Here is a 17,500-nt window from a genome sequence, read left to right on the forward strand (position 1 = left end):
CTAAACAGAGATAATTTAAACACTCAATCCAACACACATTTTGACAGTAAAAAAAACTTGAAATGAAATAATTTTATTAAAGTACAATACAGTAAAATATTGTGTAAAATATGATGAGGTGGTGATAGAGAAAAAGGAGGAGAAAAGGAGAGCGAGTTATGATCAGATTAAGAAGGATGGAAGGCTTGCTACTCGCAGTCCAGGCAGGGATTTGTATTAAGAGTGCTGGTGATGACCCTCCTCATCTTCGTGAAAGACACCGTGAGGATCTCTAACATCCATCAACTAATGCTAACAGATGGGACACCTGGCTTAACAGTGTGTACCTCTCGGCTATCCTGCACACAGCACATTATAGTGCCATAGACTCTAAAAAAGACGCATAATGCTTCTTTTATTCTTCGAGACGTTGACAAGGTGATCGTCGGAAATCCAAAATATAATTTTTTAAGGAGTTTTCAGAGAGTTCAATTTGACTTTTAAGCATATTCCAGGACATTCCAGGATAGGAATTGAATTCCAGGAGTTTTAAGGACTTTCCAGGAGGCGTGTGAACCCTGTCCATCTTTTCCATGCAAGAGCTCCTTCGCTTCATCATTAACTTGGATGCTCATGGCGTAGCATGTTCAGCACTTCCATGAATTTGTTCTGCATTTTTACAGCGTGGCGACATCGCGCTGTTATATAATTGGCTATTCTGTCCTGTCTTCTGTCACACTTATGGCCGCGTACGTCCCTTTGATCTGAGGGGTATAAATAGAAATTTGTCCAACGTCACAACTCTTCCCATCATGCATGCTAATTCACCGTGTCTACATTTAAATTTTATAACTGCAAAATTGTTTCATCATTCTTAACCTAGACTTTTACTGCCCCCAGCCACGCGATATCGAAGTATTCGCTTCTTGTTATAAATTGTATGTACGGTTGTTGGAGGCAAACCTAAGTCCCGACCAACATAGACAGCACGATCACCACTCACCATTCTGAGTAGAACATCCAATTTAATCTCCATATTTACAGTTTTAAGGATTTCTTAGCCACAGGGTAACTCTTATCATCATGAGCATGCTTGGAACTCATGGTGAAGATTTTGGAAGACAGTACGTCTGAACAGCGCAAATGCAGAATACAGTTTAGTAAACTTTACACCAAAGTTACGTGATTCAAGTCACGTGCTTTGGCTTTTCCGTCGCCTATTTTCCTGAGCCGCCCAGTCAATTGAACTTGAATTTAATTTCATTGCCAGTGGAAGAAAAATGTTCATGTTTTATGAGGACAATAATAAAGAATGTAAATACAGTATGAACTGGAAGGGCACTCAGTGGAGCACATACCTCTGCCACGTAATGCCTGATCCACGAGAACATATTGGGCCCAATACATTTTTGAAATATCATGCAATACAGCACTATATCGTGTTTGGACCCATCTCTCAAAGGTGAAGAATCACTTAAAAAAATAAATAATTCCCGCATCCAGATCCGGATTCAGATCTTCACCAAAATGGAAACAATTCTTCCATTTTCACACTCCCAACATGTCCACCAAGTTTCATCCGAATCCGTCCACAACTTTTTGATATATCATGCTATATATAGGTTTCGCCCTCTCTCTCAATGGTGAAGAATCACTTTAAAAATTATCTTTTCTGGATCCGGATCTTCACCAAAATTGAAGCACTTCTTCCTTGTCACACACCCAATGTGCCCACCAAGTTTCATCCGAATCCGCCCACAACTTTTTGTGACATCGTGCCATGGTATTCCATCCATGAAGCTTGCCTTTGACGGCACGCACACTACACAGGCATGGCACAGACACACACGGTTTGTCGTTGACACGTCGTCATTGAGGTGCGATGGAGGTTAAATAAAGTTGGTGAGTAAAATGTTATCACCATGCAAATATATCGTTTTTGGCCCTATCGCTCAGTGGTGAAGAATCACTTTAAAAATTATGGTATCCAGATCCAGATCATCACCAACATCTAATCATTTCGTCCTTGTCACACACCGAACCTGTCCAAACAATTTCATCTGGATCCGTCGACAACTTGTTGAGATATCCTGTACACAAACAGACAAACAGACAGAAAGGGGTGAAAACATAACCTCCTTCACCTTCGGTGGCAGAGGTAACAATGACCATGGCGGTGTCATGTTCGACTGTGATACGGTCCCATAGGTCTAAATATATATTCCGTACTGGACTATTACGTGCAGGACGACAGGTACAGGTACTACCCGACAAGGGCACAGGGCACAGAACGCAGAAATGTTTTTCCATCCATGAAGCTTGCCTTTAACGGTGTACACACACACAGTTTGTCGTTGAGACGTTGTCATTGAGGTGCGATGGAGGTTAAATAAAGCTGGTGAGTAAAATGTTATCACTGTGCAAATATTTGAGAATGTACGATAATTTTGAGCTTCCACCACGATATTTCCACTTTTCAGATCTGGCAACACTGTACAAAAGCTTGATTTAGGTTTCCATTACATTATGGCATAGCAACACATGCTCTCGAATCTAGAATGACATTCCGGCTTGCAAGCAATAATTTTGACTCGCACAGTATTCAAAATAGATATGCCGACTCAGTGTCAGGTGACCTATTATTTTGCATTTTAAATGTGCTCAGTATTTGTAAAGAAGTGGCAAAATGGCGATATATTTTCCCACCGATAAAACAATCCTATTATATTCAAAATACACTTGCAATATGGTCGATTAGTTTTTTTTTGTGTGTGTGTGTGAGAATTAATGAATTGTGGACTTGACTGGTAGAGTTCTTGAGTTAGACCTTTTTCTCGATAACAAAACTGCCACAAAACCCCAATATTGACTGGCACCTAAAACTGAAGATAAACTGGCATTCTTTCACTGATTTGCAATTATTAACAGGGTTACTGAAGTAAAGAATAATGTGGAATGATTTACATAAACCAATTTGTCATGATTATATGGAGTCACTTATTTAGTGTTGAACCTTTTTTGTCATACCAATTCAATAGGCTATACATTTCGTAAATATGAACAGTGCATGTTGCCTGTGTATGCATTGTTTTGATGGCGAGGGTAACAACTCTTATTGTCACAATTAATCACACATTTTGGAAGGCATACATGACGGTCCAAATAAATGAATTATAAAGGAAGGAATTCTGTTTCATGGATGCTTTTGAAATAGTGTAGTTACCTCCGACACCGAAGGTGGAATGAGGTTATGTTTTCACCTCTGTCTGTCTGTTTGTTTATTTGTGAACAAAATATCTGAAAAAGTTGGGGACATATTTGGACGAAACTCGGTGTGTAGGTTGGGTATGTAACAAGGAAGAATCGATTCGATTTTGGTGAAGATTCGACTCAGGATCCGGATCCAAGAATTTTTTTTAAGTGAGTCTTCACCATTGAGTGATTGGGCGAAAACGACATACGTATTACCAAAAGATTTGACAACTCTTCCATTAAATTTACATGCAAGAGAGAAATATTGGAACACTGGCAACTTCTGGACACTTGTCAGGAAAATGGCTAATGCGAGTTTGCAGGTCTCTTTTTATAGAAAACTTACGCAAATGTAATGGCTCCTGGATTTTGGCTCATGCCACCATATGGCTCATCAGAAGGTTTTGAATTGAACCTTGAAAGAAAGAGAAGGTCATTGTCCTACTCTTGGTAGAGTGGCTTGGTGAAGTTGTAGGTAATGCTTTGGTGCATTGCCCTCACTGGTGAGAGATCAATTTCCATGACTGCTTAAAAATTTGGCTCAGAGATGAGATTGGAACCACTGGGGCTATTTCCCAATAGTGAAGCCACGACGGCACTCCCAAAAACATGCATCGGGTAATGGGAATTTCACTACCACCCATCAGGTGGAGTATTTTGTGAGATGCAGAACCAACTCCTACAACCAAAAAACATGAAAGTATAAATACATGAAACCAAAAAAATGAAAAAAAAAATTACTAAAATGCAGGTGAGCGACCCGAGACAATGGGGAACCACGGCAATTTTATGTGCCAATGGACATCGAAGCTGATGCCCCGGGGAAAAAAAATAAATCACAGAACCGTTGGAAAGTGTCCATAAATGAAAATATAAATAGATGAAAAAAAAAATGAAAAAAAAAAGTGAAAAAAATTAATGCAGGTGAGCCACCCGAGACAATTGGAGAGGAGAGCAGATTGGGACCATACTCTGTGCAGAGCGTTGGTGCCGCCTAAGCAGTCTCCTTGGCTAATGGGCACAATCCTGGAAGGGTCGCCATTCCCACACAGGATACCAGCATGCTGACACTCATTTTGCCGACCTCGGAAGGATGACAGGCAGAGTCAACCCCACCTGGTATTAATTCAACAGTTGAGAAGGATTTGAACTCAGGATCCTAGGATCCAAAGCCCGCCACCCTAACCATTAAGCCAACACCAGGCATTGGAAAGCATGGTAATTTTGGACATCAAAGTTGATACAACAGGAAAAAAAAAAAAGAAGAAAATCACAGAACTCTCGGAAAGCATCCATAAATGAAAATATAAATAAATGAAAAAAATCAAATGTGGGTGAACCACCCGAGACAATGGGGAAGCACAGTTCGTTATTGCTTACAATGTGAAAGCATACCCTGCTGGTATATCGATAAAATTGTGTTCATATGGGATTTGCACACATTTATTATGTGGAATCCATCCCTTCTGTCTCTTGCACTGAGCAAGGCCATGGATGCACAAACATGCCCATGGATAGTACAAAATGCATTAATCCATAAATGGTGCATTAATGGATCAGAGTGAATTTTAATTCTGTGTATCATTTTCAGGATCGAGTTTGTTTGGTTTATGAGAGCTATTCATACTTTCAACATACATACCACACATGCCACTTCTTCCTTATATATTAACCCCTTCCACGTTGGTATACTCGGCTCAGCTGGACACACATACATCGCAATGTGCAAATGTCTATCCATAATGAAGGGAAGAATTCAATATTCACCAAGCAACGAAGACATGATCTGAATGACAGCACTATAAATTGTATCAATGTAAAAAAAAATGCAATATGTGATACCCTTCAATTACAAACAAGTCATGAGAGAGAAAGCAGCCTGGTGACAGTTTCGCCACTCACGTGATGCTGTTCTGGTGTAGTGTTTCTAGTGCAGTGTCTTGATGTACAGAAAGTGCCCGCTTGTCCATATTATGAAAGCGCTCCATAGCAGACATGTTTCGTTGCGTGGTTTGCTTGGGCATGTCCAATTTAGCTACAAAGGACAATACTCCTCGATCATCTACCGAGAATAGCAGAGGACAGCAATCATGACCCTGAGCACACAGGAGGGCATGGAAAAATTGTCAGATCAGAAGAACAATCAATGTAAAATGTGGATCAATCGCAAGCAATAAATAAAAACATTGAATGTTACTTTGTTTCCTCCAAAAAAAAAATTAAAAAATAAACTTCAAGTATTGTTGTTGATGTACAAATGCAGAGTAAAACTCTGTGGTCTTTTGCAATTTAAAACAAGGTAGTGATTTTAACCACATTCAAGCTGCATGTGAAAGTCAAAATAGAGATGGGGGATAGGGGGAATGGTTGGTGTGGGGAGGGGGAAAAAAAAAAAAAATATATATATATATATATATATATATATATATATATATATATATATATATATATATTTATATATATATTTCCAAACCATGATGGAATGGTCCTGCACAAGAAAAAGAAAAAAAAAAACTTCAGCAACAGTTTGCAAGATAAACATAAACATGCACTGCTTCCGTTGTCTGGTCCTCGAGCCACAAAATCAAATGTTTTTCCATCTCAGCGATCACTCTACTCCTTTCCTTGGTAATTACCTGCAACGTCATCGGCACAGATCCTTTCATGTGATCAATAATTCTCACCATATGCTCGAGTATCGTCCCGATCGTAGAGTGGTTAAGTAAAAGGAGAGCGAATGCTCGATTTGCAAAGGAGTTTCTAATCTATCAGACTACTTTATAATGTCTAATTTAATTTCCAACATAAGTGCATCACGTTTCTTTGATGCACGAGCATCACTTGCTCGTATTAATGGTGTCTTGTACTTCTCTGACATTCCGAGGGTCACAAAAGTGCGAACAGAGAGGTTACGACGCAGTTTATTTCTGGAGAGAAATTAAAAAGTATATATAATTTCTAACATGAAAAAGCATTAACTTGAAAATGATGACGCATTCACCGAAAACTGGTGCAAGTTATTAGAAATAGTGGCAATACCCCTGGGTGCTCACATGGTAGTGGCTGGATAAGAAAACCAGGGAACCACTGGTAGACATGGATGACCCACAAAATATGTAACGGAGAAGAAAGCAAATACCTGTGGATTTTTTTTTTTAAATGCCGTGAACAAACTTTGATACATACTGGGTGATGAAGGTTGTGCTCATGTTTCATCGAAATCGTGTGTGTAGTTTCAGAGAAGAGGTTGCAAGTGTTTGTGGGTGGACGAACGGACAGACGGACGGACAGACACGCCACCCCATAAGCTGCCGGGAAATACATTCCAGGTGAGCTAAAAAGCATAATGTGAAAAAGCGTTCGTCGAATGAGCGTATAAAGAGGACTCCCTGTATGGTAAATTGAATGATGACACTGAGGACGATCAGTTACCATCATATTGAATTTCAATATAGCTGCCATTGCAATCCGTTATAATCTATAACCTATCTCTTGGTCCAGAGACATTGGTGGTGAGCGAGCATATATTTTAATGAGTCCAAAGTCAAGCTTACCAAATTTTGAGGTACAGACTCGAGAGGTACAGTGGCTACACCGTCAGAGGAATAGTCTCCCTTGCACATGCAGAGAGGTGTGCATTTGAGTGCAGCTTTTCTGCACTTACATTTGTATTGACTCCCTTTATTTCAGCCACACACATCTTTAATATTTATATCACACAGCCACACAACATCTGGAGGCTTTAAGAAGTGTCTTCCAAAGAGGCTCACACACTCCACTGTCGGTCTTGGTCCAACCTGAACTCGTTGGAGAAGGAATCGCAGGCCTTGATAGTTACAATCTCTGTTGCTGACCCTCGAATCAACTGTGGTCCACCTTTGCTTGTGGAAACACGGGCTGCGGTGAACCAGTGGAAACGGGGCAAAGCTCCAGGGATCTGTGGCATCCATGCTGAACTTCTCAAGGCTGGTGGAAATGCTGCACTCGTGTCGTTGCATGCAGTTTTGCGCTTTGCCTGGAACACAGGCATCATCCCAACTGACTGGAAGAGGGGCCTTGTTGTCCCTCTCTGGAAAAGGGAAGGGTGATCGCCAAGACTGCAACAACTACCGAGGGGTGACGCTGCTCTCAGTGCCGGGCAAGGTCTTTGCTCGGATAATTCTTGATAGGGTTCGCCACCATCTGTTTGAGCACCAGCGTCCAGAGCAGTCAGGCTTTACACCAAAGAGGTCAACGATTGACCGTATCCTTGCCCTTCGTGTCCTCACCGAACGCAGACGAGAGTTTCGGCAGGGGCTGCTTGCAGCCTATGTTGATCTCTGTAAAGCGTTTGATTCAGTGAATCGGGATGTCCTCTGGAGGATTCTTGGTCTTCGTGGGGTGCCACCAAAACTGATCGATCTGATGTCTGAACTCTACTCTGGCACTGAGAGTGCTGTGAAGTGTGGTGGTACCATCTCTGACTTATTTCCAGTTGTTACTGGAGTTCGTCAGGGGTGTGTACTGGGCTCCACACTTTTCAGCACTTGTATGGACTGGATTTTAGGGAGGATGTCGGAGAGATCAAGCTGCGGTGCATCGTTTGGGAATGTCAAGATCTCGGACCTTGATTTTGCAGATGATGCAGTCATCTTTGCGGAGACTCTAGACATCCTTTTGGGGGCCCTCGAGGTGCTGAAAGAGGAGTTTGAGCCGCTGGGATTACGGGTTTCTTGGGTCAAAACTAAGATCCAGGCTTTCGGTGACATCTTGGATGCTGCTGTCCTGTCTGTGTCTGTTTGTGGTGAGGATGTTGAGGTCGTGGAGAGATTCACTTACCTTGGCAGTGATATTCATGTCTCTGCTGGCTGTGAGTCAGAGGTCAATAGACGTCTGGGTCGGGCCTGGGGAGTCATGGATTCACTGGATCATGGGGTGTGGCGCTGCCGGTACCTGTGCGGGAGGACGAAAGTCCGAGTCTTCAGGTCGTTGGTACTTCCAGTCTTGCTCTATGGATGCGAGACTTGGACTCTGACCAAGGATCTGAGATGGAGACTTAATTCCTTTGGTACCAGGTCTCTTTGGAGAATCCTTGGCTATCGCTGTTTGGATTTTGTGTCCAACGAGCGGTTGCTGAGAGAGACTCGGAGGAGATTTGTTACCTGCATAGTCCGTGAGCGTCAGTTGCGGCTGTATTGACATGTGGCTCGTTTTCCTGACGCTGATCTTGCTCACCAGATTCTCTCAGCGAGGGAGTCTCATGAGTGGAGGAGGCCAGTGGGCCGACCACATGCCTCGTGGTTGCAGCAGGTTGACCATCATCTCAAGGACATGGGGATGGGCCTGGCATCTGCCTGGGGGATGGCCAGACGGAGGCCCCTGGAGTACCGGCGGAAAGTGGACGCAGCGACGCGCTGTTCTGGCACATGCTCCCATACCTGACCTGATAGTGGGATTTTACTCCAGACTCGACCACCTTGATATGCAGAACGAGAGCATCTCATGTTGGTGGAATTCTCTGCACAGAGTTCGCCTTTGCAAACATCGTCCTTCTAACTTTGTCCACATAAATGCATGTACTTGTGCGGTTGTATATCAATATCATGAACCTCTCAATAACATGTATAGTTTCTTCAGGGACGGCAGTGGGTGCACATGCCAATGTCAGTGGAGCTTATGTGAGCCGGCGGAGAGTTGCAGGTATTCCATGCAGTTTTCTTGCTATGACCATCAAATGCTGAAACAGTCACATCCAGTCAGTGAATGGAACATCAGAAGAGTATGTGCCTTCTCTTTCCCTCGACAGGCCACTAAATGATGTGCTGCCAAGTAACGGAAACCGTTTCCTGTTACAATTGCTCGCCGCAGCTCATCTCCAGCTGTTAGTATTTGTACAACCATCACAGCCAGCACCACATCAATGTCTACAGTTTGAATGAGTATCTGGTAGTGACCATGCTTTACGGCATGTGTCACATGCAGTAGCAAACAACCTTCGACTCAGATTCTTGCAACTGGACTGGACAGCATCAGCTCACGTGTCCTAAAAACCTGCTACGCTGCTCTTGAACATCCTCTCTCTGCCCTTTTCACCATACATAATCTGCAATCTGCTTGGAAATCAGCCTGCAACATCACTACATTACAAAGAAAAGGTGCAAAAACTGATCCCCTTAACTACAGACATATCAGCTAACTTCCATTTGTCAGCAAGGTCATGGAATGTATCATCGCAGTTGATCTGAAAACCTTCCTTTTCTCCAACAACCTCATCTCAGATCACCAATTTGGTTTCAGACCAGCTTACTCCACCTTGAACGTGCTGCTTCTACTCACCCAACAATGGATGGAGGTCCTCAATGTCAGACATGAGATCAGGGTCATCTCTGGATATATATCATGCATTTGATAAAGTCTGACATCCTGCCTTGCTCTCCAAACTGTCTGCCTGTGGCATTCTTGGGGAAAAATACCAGGAGAATAGGAAAGGCCCCTTTGTATAGTATGTGCTATGTGGCAAACTATAGAAAGGAAGGGACATTGCATAGCTTGTATAAAATGCCAAAAACATAGAAAAGAAGGGACATTCCATGGCTTGTGGGAAAATGCCATATGATAGAAAATAAGGCACATTAAAAAAATTTCATATTAAGGGGCGTCAATTTTTCAAACAAATTAATTACAAAAATGCACATCATCTGATGTGTTTTCGTTTTCAAGGGACACCAAAAAAACAAAACATAATGATGGATTTTAACCTCTACATGTGGAGTTCCCCTTTACATGAACTTTTCTAGAACATTATTGGTTTCTCCTAAGAACACAAGGGTAGTACAGTGTGAACACGAGATTTTTTTGAATGTGCCTTTTTATGAATAGACATGCAAAGTCCAACTCTCATTGGACCGACAACAGATAGTACGAGACATAGTGAGGAGAATAGCGAGGAGGTTTTAGTTTCACAAGTTGTAGAAGTGCTTTGTGACACCGGTGGGTGAAAGGGTGATTCAGCCTCAGAGGACTCAGAAATGGATGATGTGGAAAAAGTGCCATCTCAGACCTACGAGATGAAAGTCACCCTATCGGATGATGAGATGAAGGCCTTTCTAAAAGACTCCGATTGTAAACAGAACATTGATTTGAGGGATGCTTTTTTATATACCTTTCTGGTCTTGTAAATCACCTCAAGGAAATTATTCGGAGTCCTTTTGAGTCGATTTTTACAGCCACCAATAAATATCGGTTAAATAATCGTTTTAAGAAAGCCCAGGACGATTTCAAGAAAATCCAGAAGGAATTGAAGGACTAACATTTCCTTTCACATGGCTGAGATGTGTTTTGGGAATATAAATATTAATGGAGGGGTAGCATTAGGGCTTAGGGCATGAAAAACAGGTTAAGTCTTTGATAAAGAGATTGAAACTGGGGATTTTCCTGTTTCAGGAAACTCACAGTTCCCTGAATTATCATGCCGATTGGAAGCAGCAGTTGAAAGAGCAACTTTCCTTTCGCGATAAAGATTCCATGACTGCAGGAATTGCTTTCTTTTTGTATTCTGTGCTGCAAACCACCTCTGTTGTGTTCACTCAGGTCATGCAAGGATATTTAGCCACTTTATCCTTCGTGCTGGATAGATCTCGGTTTATTCTTGTGAACGTATATGCTCTAAGTAAAAGTAATGAGAGGAATGACTTCTTGTTACATTTGACTGTGCTAATAAGAAATATTGGGTCCCATGATTTTAATTGCACTTTAAACCCGGCATAGAATCACAATAGTGCTGAACCTCACCCTGAGTCAGCCAAGCCTTTAGTAGAGGCTGCTCAGAGGTTTTCATTGGATGATGCATGGAGGGTTCAGCACCCTCATGAATGTGGGTATTCGTGGTGCAGATGTGTGAGGAACATTGTCACGTTGGTGAGGTTAGATATATTTTATGTTTATTGACAGATGATGAAGGAGGTTTTGAGAACAGATATTATCCCCTCAGGTTTCTCAGACCATAGTCTAATTGTCCTAGTTTTTAGATCAACATCCCATATGAGAGGTGGTTCTTTTTATTGGAAATTAAATATCGATGTTTTCAATAATACTGACTTCCAAGAAGCCTTGCGGATAGTGGGGCAGAAGAGAAGAAGTTTGCAGAAGAGAGAGTTTCGTTAGTTTGCGAACTTGGTGGGACAATGCAAAGGTGCAAATTGCGGTGCTCTACACTATCAAATGTTTACATCTAAGCAAAGAGTATAGAAAAATGTTCTGGAAAGAGAGGTTACAAATTTGCAAGGTCATTTAGCAAAATGTGCAATGGAGCATTTTACAATGGAGATGCCTCAGCTAAGAGGCGAGCATAAAGCAAATCTCGGAGCTCCGTTGGCATTGGACGAGCTGGAACAATCACTCATGTCTGTGGCTACGGGAACAGCACCAGGCTTAGATGGCCTCCCAGTAGAGTTCTATAGGGCTTTGTGGACCCTTATTGGCCCCTCCTTGCTGGAGGTGCTTGAGGAAAGCATTGAAGGTGGTGAACTTCCCCTCAGCTGCCGTAGAGCAGTGGTGATACTCCTTCCAAAGAAAGGAGATCCGCAGCTAATCACGAGTTGGCGGCCTGTATCGCTTGTAACCGTTGATAAGATTTTTGCGAAAGCTTTGGCACGACGTTTCGCCCTTTATTTAATACATTTGATGGACTGTGATCAATGTTTTTTTTTGTTACGGACTGTCAGATTCATGACAATATCTTCCTTATTCACGATCTATGGAATGTACATAAAATAAATGAGGAAATTGGATTAGTGCGTCTTGATCAGGAAAATGTTTTTGAAAGGGTGCACCACATGTATTTATTTAGAGTTCTGGAAAAAGTTGGTTTAGGAGGTGGTCTTGTTGCTTACATTAAGCTGTTATACCATCAAATATATTCCATATTCAAAGTTGATTACGAACTGATCCCACCTGTAAAGATTGAGAGAGGGATCCCATCAGGGGTGCCCTTTATCTGGTATTTTAAATGCCTTGAGTATTGAACCCCCTATTGATAGTGCTGAGGAAATCTCTTGCAGGCTTAAAAGTGTCGGCAGAGCAGGAAGTTAAATTATCAGTCCATGCAAATGACATTTGTGATTTGGTGAAAGATTCCAAAGATGTAGGCTTGGTTGAAGAGAACTTGGAACTATTTAACAAAGCGACAACTGTCATAAATTGGGGCAAAAGCTAGGCCTTGTGGATGGGTCAAGCCGGCGGATCCTTGCCTTCCCTTCCACTTCAGCTCAGATGGAGTTTTGAAGGTATTAAATACCTGGGAATGTTTCTCGGAAATGAAATTGTAGAAAAGAAGAACTGGGAGGGTATGGTGGATGCCCTTGAGCAAAGACTGATGAAGTGGAGAGGTTTGCTCACTCAACTTTCATATAGGGGATGTGTGTTGGTGCTCAACAATCTAGTGGCATCCATGCTTTGGCATCATTTCAAGGCAGTGCACCCCCCCCCACCCCAGAGAGTTTGGTGAAAAACATACAGACGATTCTAATTGACTTCCTTGAGAGCGGAAAACACTGGGTTCGTCCTGGAGTGCTGAGTCTTCCCTTGGAAAAAGGAGGTCAAGGCCTTGCAGACTTGATCAGTTAGATTATGGCATTTTGTACGACTGTGATTAAGCACCTGCTACATGAACGTTCGTGCCTGGCTTGGAGATTTCTGGCCAACTCTCTTTTGAGCTGAGCTGGTGCCCTGGACTACACACAGGATATCTTGTTGATTGATGTCCAACACTTGGACATCACACAACTGCCGTCCTACTCCAGCATGCTGAATGCTTGGCAAGCGTTTAAAGTGAGCCGCTGGAAAACGTCGTACACAAAATAAATGTTTTTGTGTGAACCCCTCTTTTGCAATCCACAATTCGAAAGTATTCCGAAAGATCAAAGTTTCGTTGAGAAATTTGTCAGGAATAACATTCGGGGAGCATATGATCTGTTGAACGGTGCAGGAAATTGGATGAGTGCTGCTGCTCTGGTGGAAGCTGTAAGCATGACAGCAAGACATGTTTCTCTTGTGCTATGTGGTGTTTTAAAAAGATTCCATGACAAGAACCAATACGGGGAGGAAGTTTCCCCTGTACCAGTACCACCGGCACCTCCTTTTCCAGATCTTGTACTTTCTCCTAAAAAATAAAATAAAAAAAATGATAAGACCCGCTCGGTTTATAAAATTCCAATTCCTCTCCTTTGGATGGCCTCCCGCTCATTATCTCCAGATGAACAGCGAAACTTGTATCAGGCTTGTGTGAGTTTAGTGTACCATTCCTATCTTGAACGAGAGGAAGTGTACATGCTTGTTACATGATGTCAACCTCAATGGGACAGTTTTGTTTTTTTTAATCAAAGGCTTACACCCAAAAGAACTGGGGACCTTCAGTGGAGGCCCACCCATTGGAGTCTACCCACAAATGATCTGCGACAATTTTTTCTGAATTGATACCTGATGAATGTCATTTTTGTGGTGCAGTTGAAACTCTTTTCCATGCGTATGTTGAGTGTAGGCATTTAATTTCCTAATTTCATTCGTTAAAGGAACTGTTTAGCAATTTGTCTGTTTTAATTTTAGGTTTTTCAATTATGGTATCAAATCCTTGCCTAGGTCAAGAAAGGAAGCACCTTTGGCCAATTTTTAGTCAGCTCAAGCAAAGATGGCAATCTATGAGACTCGGAAGGTGAAACTCGAAGGTTTGGTCGATAGGAATTGTAACCTATTGTTGCTTTTAAAGAATCTTGTGGTTACTAGGATTAAACTAGAGTTTAGTTTTTTTAAACATGAGAGGAAGTTACCAGAATTTAAGCCAACTTGGGTGGCAACTTATTTGTACAGTGTATCTCCTTTGAACACATGAACATCTATCCAACTAAAAGGCTTTCATCTGCAGCTTGACAGAGTACAAAATGCTCTCCCCACTGAATTTGCTCCAACGCCTCACATTTTGCTTAGCTTGAAGGCATAGAAACAAAGGCCTTCAAGATTATTGGAATCTCACTCAATGAAGCTGAGTCTTTGGGCTTATCACTTCACCATAGCAGACAGGTCAGTGATCTCACTGTCTTCCACTGCCTACTTTCTGGTATTGCACCCTCTTCTCTTTCCATGCTTTGTCCCTCCCCCTCCCCCCCCCAACCGAGGTTTCTGCAGAGCACAACCCCCCTCTGGTGAAACTACCTAAATCCAGGATTATAGCTCATCTCCACTCATTCGTTCCTCTTTTTCCCCACCTGTGGAAGCAACTCCAACATTCTGTTCAATCTCACTCTACTCTTCCCTCCAGGTCTTCAAGTCAGCTGTTCACCACCATCTCAGATCATTCCCAATCCATAGCCATGATCACTACCCTCATTACCACTCTCCCCCCCCCCACCCACCAACTCCCTCCTCCTTTCAAATGAGTTTCCTGCTGCATTCATCTTCTCCACCCCATGCATCATCACTTACACCCCACACCCCATTTCTCCCCACATCTATTGTTTGTCCAAGTCATCCTCCCCCCATCTTTGACTTTGGCTCTGCTATTATATACACAGTATATACATTGTAGATGCAAAGAGAGGACTGCCGGGAAGAGATGTATTTGCATATTTCACTCGCCACTCAAGTATGTGTGGCAGCCCCAGGCTTTGCATCGACGTTGTACGGCCTGTGTACCCTAGTGTTTCCATTTTCTTATCCACTATATGTATACCTGTATATACATATACACATACATATGCATATGGGCTGGTAGGATGGCATAGAAGTACGCACACTAATCTTTAAGCTGTCTAGCCCAAGTTCAATTCTCGGGCCAGCTATAAACTGCCATCTCAGTGTTTCATAGGCAGGGTGATTCATCAATGTGTGTGCCGTCCCTCGGATAAAAGTTAACATGGGTGTCCCATGTGCCGACGTTAGTTGGTGGGACGTTAAAAATCCCACTATATCCTTTGCGAAGAGTTGGTGAGCTATCGCCGGCACCATGGCCAAGTTCCAAATTCCTACCCCAACTACTGCTGGGAAGCAATGGCAAACCACGAAGTGTACATCTTCCAAAGAAACTGCTATGGCAGCAACAATCCTCCATAACAGAGTATGGTACTTCAGAATCTAAATACAGTATATTTGTGTGGACACATCACTTGGCTTCATCATATTTTCATTTATCCCCTTACCGAGAGTGGCGTTGTGCCTTGTTTGGAGCGACTTCCATTAAAAAAAAAAAAACTGTCAGAGTCGTATCAGAATCCACGATGAGTGCTCCAACCTCTTGAATATCGATTAACTTAAAGCCACCAACAGAGAACACCTTGCCTCTGCTCATCCTTATCAGGAGTGAGATCTCAAAATCACCCCCTCACTCCCCAGACATAACAAGAAACAGAGAGGGAAAGGGGGGGGGATGGTGGTCTAAGTGGGATTACCAATCACAAGGCAGCTGGTTCAGCAGTACAATATGATTTTGCAACAGTCAATGACTGCAAAACAATAATAAAGAATGATCCGACAGCACGTTAACTCTGTCCTCCTCCCATTGGTGCCTCACTGGTGTGTTTGTGCACAAGTGGTCCATAAGCCTCTGGCGAGACTAATCTCCGTGAGAGGCAAACTTGTTTCCTCAATGTGCCATGCCTCAAACAAACATCTGCCTCCTAGCCCAGTTTGACGTTTCAGCCAATATGTTGACACTATTCCCAAACTGAGTGTCGCCAACCCTGAGACCATGTTTGGCAATGCCAGATCTTTCAGGATTGTTGCACTTAAACACCCTATGATGCCCTCCAATAGATTGGCCCAGAGTTTACCCAGTTTCTCACGCATATATGGCTTTGTAAACACAACCGGGAGGTGTGGTCTTTCCAATGCCTTGTTCTCCATATTCCAAGGATGTTGAAAAGTAATGCCTCCTATTCTGTTTCTTAAAAACAGTTAACGATATTTGAATGAAACAAAGCACACTCCGCACATTAGTTATTCCCGCCACTGGGTGCGAGATTTTGTGATTCTGAGACTGGATGCCTCAGTGCTATGTCAGTCAAGATGGCAGAGAGCAGCACGACATTGTCAGTGCTGTGAAGCGTGGAACACTGGAGATGAGAGTTGTGTGCATCATTACGATCCTGAGACCAAGAGACAGTCAATGAAATACCACCACAAAGGATCATCAGCCCAGAACTTGGCTACGTCGATTTTTCATTTCTTCCCCAAACTTAGGAATATCTACATGGAGAACATTTTCCTTCCGACGATGATGTCAATGCTGCTCTGAAGCATTGGTTAAATCATGACACAGTTATATCGTGATGGAATCACAAAACGACTTCAACTTTGGCAGAAATGTGTGGACCATAGTTGTGATTACATTGACACCAATGTGTGGCCCACAATTGTGATTACGTTGACAAAGATCCACCATGGTATAAAAAAAGATTGTTGTTAGTATCCGTCTGTTTCATTCGAATATCTTTATATTACCTGTTTTGGAGAAAAAGACGAGGAAGCATTACTTTTCAACACACCCATATATATATATATATATATATATATATATATATATATATATATATATATATATATATATATATATATATATATATATATACATATATATATACATATATATATAAATATATATATACATATATACATACATATATATATACATATACATACATATACATATACATATACATATACATACATACATATATATATATATATATATATACATACATATATATATATATACATATATATATACATACATATATATATACATACATATATATACATACATATATACATACATACATACACACACATACATATACATATATATACATATACATACACACACATACATATATATATATATATATATATATATATACATATATATATATATATATATATATATATATATATATACACACAGTGGGGAGAACAAGTATTTGATACACTGCCGATTTTGCAGGTTTTCCCACTTACAAAGCACGTAGAGGTCTGTAATTTTTATCATCGGTACATTTCAACTGTGAAAGACGGAATCTAAAACAAAAATCCTGAAAATTACATTGTATGATTTTAAAATAATTAATTTGCATTTTATTGCATGAAATAAGTATTTGATCACCTTCCAACCAGTAAGAATTCCGGCTCTCACAGACCTGTTAGTTTTGTCTTTAAGAAGCCCTCCCATTCTCCACTCATGAGCTGTGTTAACTGCACCTGTTTGAACTCGTTATCTGCATAAAAGACAGCTGTCCACATTCAATCA

The 17,500-nt window shown here is 41.6% G+C and overlaps 1 protein-coding gene across 2 annotated transcripts in view; it reads right to left on the reverse strand.

Moving 5' to 3' along the window:
- LOC147035084 (actin-related protein 2/3 complex subunit 1A-like) overlaps positions 1-17,500 on the reverse strand; it is an 80,561-nt gene that overhangs the window by 23,444 nt on the left and 39,617 nt on the right. For both annotated transcript variants that reach the window (XM_085893406.1, XM_085893414.1), the window contains exon 8: positions 5,134-5,327. In XM_085893406.1, the coding sequence (XP_085749532.1) occupies positions 5,134-5,327 (194 nt within the window). The remainder of the gene's footprint in view (positions 1-5,133; positions 5,328-17,500) is intronic.

This window comes from Eptatretus burgeri, chromosome 1 (assembly GCF_056783735.1).
Source record: "Eptatretus burgeri isolate ZD-2024b chromosome 1, Ebu_testis_v1, whole genome shotgun sequence".
In the NCBI taxonomy this organism is placed as follows: Eukaryota; Metazoa; Chordata; class Myxini; order Myxiniformes; family Myxinidae; genus Eptatretus; species Eptatretus burgeri.